At 34.4% G+C, this 9,909-nt stretch overlaps 2 protein-coding genes across 3 annotated transcripts; one reads left to right on the top strand and one right to left on the bottom strand.

The window, feature by feature from the left end:
* Positions 1-990: 990 nt before the first annotated feature.
* LOC125200495 (carnosine N-methyltransferase-like) lies at positions 991-6,803 on the bottom strand. 2 transcript variants are annotated; one of them, XM_048098134.1, is made up of 18 exons: positions 6,650-6,803; positions 6,028-6,100; positions 5,606-5,649; positions 5,127-5,169; positions 4,784-5,002; positions 4,521-4,670; positions 4,082-4,150; positions 3,968-4,012; positions 3,693-3,772; positions 3,440-3,507; positions 3,297-3,363; positions 3,102-3,215; positions 2,457-2,530; positions 2,109-2,206; positions 1,975-2,034; positions 1,796-1,864; positions 1,651-1,704; positions 991-1,242 (listed from the first exon to the last, which is right to left on the bottom strand). In XM_048098134.1, exons 1-18 carry the CDS (start codon positions 6,742-6,744, stop codon positions 1,162-1,164), a joined length of 1,503 nt encoding a protein of 500 aa, XP_047954091.1. In that variant the 5' UTR covers positions 6,745-6,803; the 3' UTR covers positions 991-1,161. The 2 variants fall into 2 exon arrangements, with proteins under 2 accessions (XP_047954091.1, XP_047954097.1); XM_048098140.1 differs by having other exon boundaries at positions 3,440-3,504.
* Positions 6,804-8,666: 1,863 nt separating this feature from the next.
* Positions 8,667-9,197, top strand: LOC125193219. Its single transcript, XM_048090982.1, has one exon. The coding sequence runs from the start codon at positions 8,667-8,669 to the stop codon at positions 9,195-9,197; it is 531 nt and encodes a 176-aa protein (XP_047946939.1).
* Positions 9,198-9,909: the final 712 nt, after the last annotated feature.

Here is a 9,909-nt window from a genome sequence, read left to right as displayed (position 1 = left end):
TTGTAAAATACCGCAATACAAGTAATTTTTTTTTATTAGACCAGGAATAAATGATTATTTTCGAAAGATGGTTTAACTCACAAAATTTTAATTGATATTTTAATATTCCCTCCGTACTATAGAAAAAGTCATGGAGTAATATTTCTTTTTTTTTCGTTCCATATAAATAGCTCATATATAATATCATTTATGAACCTCACCACCAATACCACCAATTATGCAATTTCAACTATTTTTCTCCTTCTATCTTACTTTACTATTTAGACATTAAAACTCGTATCAACCTTAAAGAGCCTATTTTTATGAGACAAGAGAAAGTATTTGAAAATAAAATATCAAATCCCGTCAAATTTCATTTATTCTCAATGTTCTCGTCTATAGAAATTCATTTATTCTCATTTTTATGTAGATAACAATTGCAAACAATTAGAGCACAATTGCAAACAATAAGATCAAACTTACTTCATAATTTAAATTACTTCATCCGTCCCCAGTATGTATCCCATTTTGATCATGCACGGTTTTTAAGAAATGTAATAGAAAGTGAGTTGAAAAAGTTAATGTAATGTAGATCTTATTTTTATATAAATTAATTTTATAATATAATAATGTGAATAAATATTAGTTGATGGATTGTGAGGTCCTCTATTAAAAGTGGTAAAACTAAAATGGAACCATTAATATAAGACTGATTTAAATGAAAATTTTGGACACATATGGAAGTACAAATTATTTGGATTATTTAAATACTTAGTAATCAACTTTGTTAAATGAATAATTTGGTAAAACATGGGTTGTCTAATAAATTTAACAATTTCATCAATTTTGGGGTGGAAATGGACCGCGTTTCATATTCTTAAGACACTAAAATAGCGTAAATATTAGTATTCCAAATCAAAATCATAGAATAGTCATATATTTAGACTAGTTTTTGCGAGAAAAAACACACCAACACAAACTACCAGTTGGTAAATTTAAAACACCAAAAACTGAAAAATCTAATTTGCTTTCGCTTTGATTCAGCCTGAAATCCGAACAATAGTGGGCCAAATTTCAAGTGCAGTAAGAGCTCAGTAGAAACATTATGGTCTAAACAGAGCACACTAACATCAAACGTTTCAGCTAGGATTACATAAGCATTAAGCGTAGGTGTACTACCCATTATTCAACAGCCGCATCTGGTGCACTTGTCGGTGTCGGTGGTTTCTTCCGCATTGTCCAAAATGCAGCATAGTATTGGTTCTGCAGTTACATAAAGAAGATGAATTAATCGCACCATCATGTCAATTGTCAAACATACAACAATCAACATCACAAAACAGAAACATCAGCAGCAGCAGCAGAGCAGAAAATGTAATGGTAGTAGTAACAATACTAACGGCCACCACGAGTGCAATGGTGGTTATAGTGTGACAGAACTATGCAGATCAACAGTTTAAGTAGCATTAAATATCGAACTGCTTTTGAGGTTTGGTTCTGTTAGTAGAAAAGGCCCAAATATCCTTTTAAAGCTACTTCTAACTTGAGATTTATTGTAAGTTTATCTCTGCTTAGCTATCTACTATTATAGTATGTTGAACTGAATTCCGCAGTAGCGATGTGTATATAACCACATATATGTTCAACCAAATCTGAATGTGGAACCCTTGCCTGCATCATCGACCTTTGATTCGTTGTATAAGTTGTGGCAATGGTTGATTCCTTCTGTTTACAGAAAAGAAAAATGGTTGAAAGAAATAAGTCAAAGTAGTAAAATGTCTTGATTCAGTAAGTTCATAACTAGATCCAATGATACCTCTATTTCAAATCCATGGTGGAAGGCAACCCTCTTTACGTCTTCCAAGCTCAGCTCAATTGACATCTCCTAGTAAAAGCAGATAGCATATTGAGAGAGCCCCAAATAGTGAAATATGGAGTAACACTTATTTCTTCATTTCTTTTTTTGAAAGAGTGCAAATAGATTAATAGACTTACATCTTCTTGATTATACGCATCTGCAAAATGATAAAGCAGGGGTCCCAAATTGATCCACACCTGTCAATTCACTCAGAATAAGAAATGCATGCAGGAAGGATTTGGGGCGTCAATCATAAGTAGAGACCACTCACACCCCCGTCTTTAAGAATTTTAGATATTATCTCAATATATTCCACAATATTGTGTGCCGTGTCAAGAAAGAAGCAAGTCACAACTGCATCCCAGGCTCCTGAAATTATAGTGAGCGTAATAAGACAAGTATCTAACAGCAGGTCATAAAGTTGCATGACTTGTGCTTTGAGTTTCCACTGGTTTTATAATCCACATTTCTTCAATTGTGAGAAATTGCTAAGGAAAATATACGTTTACTACTCCACACAACGCATATGAAGCTCAATTGTGGAATAGCAGTACCCAAAGCAGTTCAGATTACAGTAGTATCTACTTCAACATATACTGATTCCCTATGCTTTTCTTACCTACTTGACTTGGATCATTATAGACCTCAACGAAATCACCTCCGCACATTGAGAAGCCTTCTGTAATCCCTGCACTGTTCCAAAGGATAATATTACAATCCAGTTCCCGAAAAAGTGTAAAGTGGCTCATGATACTTCCAAAAACTACAAACATTCGCTACTGTTCGGCTTGCTACAGTATGAACATATGAAGCAAAAATATCATTAAGAGCTATCATGCAATTGCAACCAATAAAACCATCTAGTGGCAGTGTAGGAAAAAGCAGAAGAACAAGAGAGAGTAAAGTCAAGCATATCATTATCACAAGTGAAGGTAATAGGTATGCAGGTGACCAGATTGATACACAGGAGTTTTACAATAGAACAAAGCAAAGGTCACATACTGGGAAAAATTACATAATAATATCTTAGTGAGGGACAGCAGCAGGTTCATTTATTTGTTGAAGTAAATAAATGTTAAACAGTTAGCTTATGACAAAGTAATCAATTAGGTGTCTTAAATCTTAATTTGTATTTTGAAAAGCACAGATACAGACAAAAAGCGGCGGAAAAAACTAACTGTATAAAGCAAATGGCTACAGTAAAACAGAAACAAAGAAATAGGAAAATGCATATACAAACTAAATACTAATTTTAAATCAACACCTTGCTGGATGAATGTCTGGAATAGAAACAGAGCGAAGTTGATCTATGTCGGAAAGTAAATTGCAATTACTGTGGATCCATGGATATATTTTCCACTGCTCTGCAATTTGAGAGCTGATGAACTAATTAATTAGCACTAATGATCCAAATTTAGAAAGAATTGAATCATAAATTCATAACAACAGAGGTACTTACTAATTTAGTATAAAACTGGAGCATATCATCATGTAGTACGAAAACTCATTCCCTTGGCTTACGAAACCTGTCATAAAACAAAAGTCTCACACTGAAGGCAAAGACTTTATCATCTAAAGATGAAGAGTATTCCAGTAGCATACCCAAACATGAGATTTCTAATGCCAACCTCCCAAGTCCAGCTCCTGGAACTAAACATGCAGGAGGACTGCTTAAGAAGAAATAAGATATCAATATTACCAAAAGAAAACACCAGACAGCAGCCAACAGATTTGTTACGATAAATATAAATGTCAAGCTCGATTGGAACAAATATCATGACGAAATAATCTGTGAGTATCCTGACACCACCAGAGATTCTTAATAGTACTCCCTCTGTCCCGTTAAAAATGATACCTGTCACTGGAACGGTCTGGAAAAAGATGGTCAAGCTCTTGAAGAATTGGTCTATAGCACTCATCGCGCTCCTTCTGACCCTAAACATAGCAAGGAGAAAAACTGATAAATCCAAAACTTCCATTCTTTAAATATATATAATGCTTTTATTTTTTTATTGAATGAGGTTAGACTTTTGAGTCACAATACTATAACCCCCATTGTTAGAAATTGTATACTATAATTATACTTAAAGAACTTTTTTGTACAGATGAAAAGAAAAAACAAATGAATACCTCAGCTGCCCAATCTCTGACAATGTTCCTTATAATGCATCGAACCTGGGATATAGTACGATAGTTTAAATCTTAAGCATGGATGGATACTCAAAATAAAAAAGAATAGCTGACCTTATCTACGTCAGCCAAAGGAACATGAAATTGCAATGATGGGTCCAACCAATCAGGCGATGGCGATGCCTGAAATAACATATCCAGGGTATAAACTATTAATGAGAAAATAGAATAACAAGTATAAATGTAGCATTCTAAACTATGTCCACAAGCTTTTGTAGTTCTTGCATTCATAAAACATATGCTTGTGACTTTGTCAAGGTAAAACAATTTCTAAAAAATTTCATCACAAACAATCATGATAACCCAACAAGATAATTCAAAGAAAAGAAGAGCATAAAAACAGAAGTACATGGGAAATGCTAGAAGAGGTGAGTCGGTGAAAGAATAAGGGGACAGAGACTAAAAATACTGAATAATATTGCAAACAACATGAGGGTTATTGACTATTGAGTAATCTACTTGAAAAAGAAAATCTTGGAAAAGAATGCCTTACATGCCCATCACAACAATGTGTAGAAAATGATGGTGGAGAATTGTTAACAGTCTGATGATTATGGCCATCACCACCTTTTACCATTCCATTACGTTCAGAGGCTACAGAGCAATTCTCGACGTTTTCGCTCAATGATTGGATTTTCTTCTCCTGTTGTTATCTACATAGGTCAAATTTCATAATGAAAAGGAAATAAACAAATTGAACCAGAGAGAATATTTAAAACAAATCCTACGGGCATGACCCAAGATGTTAAGAGAGACCTTGTTGATAGTTTCAGGTTTAGGAGCCTCATTCGCTCCATCTTCCCCAGAGCTAAGTGCATCAACTTTTGCATTATGTAGCAGGGTGCTATTTGAGCCAGATTGAGAAGGATGAGGATTCATTTCAGTAGAAGAAAGTTGTTTAACTGGGGCATTTTCAATTGCATGGTCCTCAGCAATGTCAGTGTCCACACTCATATCAATAGGGGGATCAAAGGCCTGCCAAAATCAAGAGGTGGAGTAGCTTCAGAAAGATCCAAATATACATGCAAGCTTTCCACACCCCAGCGGAAAAACAATCAGATCAAGATACAAATCAAACAAGTAATAAATGAGGAATCACCTTAAGCATTTCAAATATGAAATAAGAATTTTGTGAAACACACCTGCATGAAAATAACACCAGAATCAGCACACCAAACATTATTCTTTAAAGGTAGTACCATATTTCCATTCTCCTTCATTGATATTCTTCATGATACATATTGATATATCTAGTACAAGGGTATGAATGGGATAATGTATATGCAGTTATCTACTGAAAAACATGCCAATATATAAGGTAAGGTACTTGAAGATATCAAACATGTAATTTATTCATAACGTTATTTAAGCCCAAGTTAACTATAAATAGTTATAGCCTGCCAAGGATGGAGGCTATTCCATCACACTCAAGACTTTCAGATACGAAGAGAGGATCGATACCTCTATTTTCAGAATGCTTCCTATTTCTATATTTTCTTATTCTGTTTATTTCATAAATATTTAATTAGAACTTCATCCTAAGTATTCAAAACAGAGATATGCTATACTAGATTTTACCATCTGAGTTTCTGATATTTCAGAGGAAGGTGTGACAACAGTGCCTGCAAAAGCCAAAATCATAAATTGGTGAAACTAATTATATTTATGGCATACTGCATGATATGCATACATAAATCAAAGTAAAGTAAGAGATTGCAGCACAAAGTAATCAGTCGAAACTGCAGGTAGATATAGAACATTGTCTGGAGTATTAAGAATTAGCAGTGTATTCACAAAAAAATCCAACATTGTCTTCATTGTCCTTTACCACATCAGAAAGCATAACCTAAACCAAAACTTTACATTTTACAACATACTTCACCAATCACCATAGATATAAAACATAAATTTTAACCTTGCATTCTACATAATATTTCACTTGAAATAGTTAACATGCTCACAATTTTACTCCTGTTCCTATTTGTTAACTAGAAAGAGACCTTGTGGGCAAGAGGAAGCCTCCTGAAGCATCTTTCATATCTTTTGATATCTTCCTCAGCAGCCTCCGGATAGCTGTGTTCAGAGCCCAATAAAAAATAAAACTACATTACAGGGATCCATATCCATTGAAGCAATAAAGATGATAATGAATAAACTGGAAATGAAACATTATACCTGACAATGAAAACATAAATGAAATACTAATATACAAGTCAACTACAGAAGTTCATCAACAAATCATCAAGGAATATATTGGCAGCGCCCACTACTGTAAACACAATAACGATCCTGATTCTATCTATCGTCACTCTCAACTGAAGTTACTAAACAGTTGAATTTACTACAGCTCAACTGCTCCACCATCGCGTGCAGCGTAAATTCACCGAAAATTATGTTTCAATATTCACCAAAAGAAGAGTTCAGTACCAATTAACCCTTCATATCCTCAATTCATCAAGCTTAAAGTAACAATAGCAATAACAATAGAGACAGAACACCAGCAATCACTACAACTTCGCAGACTATTGCAGAGGAAAATACAAATAAACAAAGGAACAATTCAGAGGATTAATCACGAAAAAGAAAGACGGAAGCACGAGTGAGAGTGGGAGAGGTGTATACTTTAGATAAGCACTAATGATACGGCGGAGGGATTTGACTTCGAGAGCCTCTTCCAGCTTCCGGCGACGCAATTCCTCATCTTCGATTGACGACATTTCCCTCTTCTGTAAATGTTCTCCCTTGCACCTCAACTTTCTTCGTCTCTAATAATTGGTTAAATTACCTTTTTGGGCAAAAAATAGTAGGAGTAGGTTTTTTAAGCATAGATATATTTGTGTTAATATATTTTCCACTGTTTCATCGAGTAATTATTTATTAATGAACTATATTTATATTTGTGTTAATATATTTTCCACTGTTTCATCGAGTAATTATTTATTAATGAACTATAATTAATATTTATCACTATAAAAAAATTAACAAAAATTGTACTCTTTTAAATGATTAACCTCCATAATCATTTCTTATTCCAATTTTCAACATTTGGAAACATTGATAATAATCATAATTGGAATAGGAACCTTAGGTAATTATGCATAATCTAATTTGAAAGAAAAAATGTGTAAAACTAAAATAAAAGTTAAATGTGACATAAAATGATATTCTCATTGCTACAAAAAAATCATACTATAGTAGGACTAATAGAATACCCTGAAATTGGGTTTAAATCGGTAGAGATGGAATTTGCTATTCAGGTTAAAAATTAGGAATTAGAATTTTCGGTGAATAAATAAATATCCAAAATAATACTAATAATTAATTAAGAATGAGTATTATTGTTATAATTAAAACAAGAAAAATAAAAATAAATGTGCATTAATGAAATAATGCTAGTTTTACAATTCTTTTACCAATGTATAATAGGGGGAGTGATCAATTGTTAACTCATAATTTAATTGCTAACTACAACTAATTTAAGGCCATAGAATTTTAGAAAACGTCTGGTCTACAATTTACCATGTGTAATTTTCATTTTTATTAATAAAATAAAAAAAGATTAAAAAAAAAACTCGAAATTAGGCTTTTGGATGAAAATGACAATATAGTGTTTCGAAAATATCAAGACAATGCTTTGAGAATGTCAACACAATGCTTTAAGAATGTTAACCCATTGCTTATATTGACATTCTACATGTATTATATTAATATATTTTATATAGTATGTTGACATTTTTGCTGTACGAAAAAGTTAAAAAATTTTGATTTTTTTTTCAAATTTTAACGTCGGAACATATGCATGTAGGATATCGTTGGAATCCTTATAAAATTATCTTTAATTTGATATATGTTATATGAATTTAAAGTTTTGGGATTTCTTTTAAAAGTTAGTTATAACTAAACATATAGTTAATTGACATTAATACCCGTATTGATATTTTTTGAAATTAATTCTATGGTCTTATTGATGTTTTTTGTTGATCGTATTGCCATTTCAGGTTGATGATCTAGGCCTTTAATTTGAATATCTAATGACTATTATTTAGTTGTAGTTAGCAATTAAGTATTAAGTTAACAATATAACACACTCCACCCGACCCGTAGTGAATATATATCCTTTCAACTTCAGTTTCTTGAAGAAAATTAGTACAGTCGTCTAACGCCATTTTTACGAATTAGAAGGTCCGGTTGCATGGTCGTAACTAAATCAAGGCATTTCTTCGATCCTAACCTAATTTTTTTTGCTGTAAAATTGTTAATATTGAGTTATGTAGTATAGTATGTTGATTTAATCTTAAATTATTGATTAATCTGAAATCGTAGTGCACATACACATGTTATTTTGATAGTCAAAAAATAAATACTACTAACAAATAAACTAAAAAAAATTACATGTGAGTTTGACAATAGCACAGAAATGGAAACCAGTTTAATAAATACCTCCAAAAATAGAAATGCATTTCTTCTTCCAAATGGTTTGGCTTTGGAACGTAGAAGCTCTACCAGAAGAGGAGGCTGAGAAGAAATAACATGAAATTATATCTCAACTTCTTCTCGCTCCGATTCGATTGATTAATTTCCACCTCACAACAACACCGATCCAAGTTTTTCTTCCAATTTCTCCAGATCTGAAGAAAAAATGGATATATTCCGGAAGGCAAAATCAATCAGGATGGTGAGCTACCGCGACAAATACCTAACCGCGGCGGAAGACGAGGAGAGCGTGATCCAGGACGAATCGCCGCGGCAGCAATCGCTGTGGACGGTGGAAATGGTGGCTGATCGCGACGCGATTCGGCTGCGGAGCTACCTCGGAACGTATCTGGCGGCGTCGACCATCCCGCTCCTCCCCGGGGTGACGGCGAAGAAGGCGGTGCAGACGTCGCGCGAGTCGCCGTCGGATCCGTCGATCGAGTGGGAGCCGATGCGCGACGGGATGCAGGTGAAGCTCCGGTCGTGCTGCGGCAACTTCCTGCGCCCTGTCGGCGGGCTACCGCCGTGGAGGAACATCGTCACGCACGATGTCCCGCACCTCCCCAATTCCGGCAACAAGCTGCTGTGGGATGTGCAGATCATCGAAAAACGGCCGCCGCAGAGTAAATTTGGGAGGTGCAGATCGGGATCGTTATCGGAAACCATGGATGCGATCGTACATTCTGAATATATTTGAACGAGGCTAATTAATCACGCGCACATTGGCTCTCTCTCGACATACAAAAGGTAATCGCTCTCGCCTCTCTTATATACAAAAAACTGATGAATCAGATCATCAATGGAGTCACATTACGGCGGAAAGAAACAGAGAAGGCGATATCTTATATCTATATATGCACGTACACACATAAATTGGATAGATGAAGATTGTTCTTCTGGAATTGAATTTTGGAATTTTGAAAATCTAGTCTGCCGCAGTGGCGTTGATGTTTATTGTTCTAGCTAGCTCTGCTGGACTTGTAGAGCAGATATGAGTAATGGATCATCATTTTGATTTGGCGCAGTTTTTCGTTACACAAGGAATTTAATCTTCTTTTCTTCGGCTATTTATATATTTTTGGATGTGTACTACAGAGGATTTTTGTATTCAAAAGAAAAAGTTAGAGTCAACAAGTTGACGAGCATCAAATCTGTAACAAACAAGAGGACCCAAAAAAACATAAAGCAGAAACATCGGAATAGCGCGAACTCTAGTGCTCAACCCAGGGGCGCTTGAGAAAGGGCAAAATATGTACCCTCTTCTTCCCATAAAATTTGTCATATTTTAAAATACCATGAATTTTAAGAAATACTCTCTCCGTCCACGAATAGAAGTCTCATTTCTATTCGGCACGGATTTTAAGAAATATTAAGAAAAGTGGGTGGAAGAAAGTTAGTGGAATAAATGC

This window comes from Salvia hispanica, chromosome 1, assembly GCF_023119035.1.
Source record: "Salvia hispanica cultivar TCC Black 2014 chromosome 1, UniMelb_Shisp_WGS_1.0, whole genome shotgun sequence".
In the NCBI taxonomy this organism is placed as follows: domain Eukaryota; kingdom Viridiplantae; phylum Streptophyta; class Magnoliopsida; order Lamiales; family Lamiaceae; genus Salvia; species Salvia hispanica.
The sequence above is the reverse complement of the archived record's forward strand: the minus strand, read 5'-3'. Positions and strand labels throughout refer to the sequence as shown.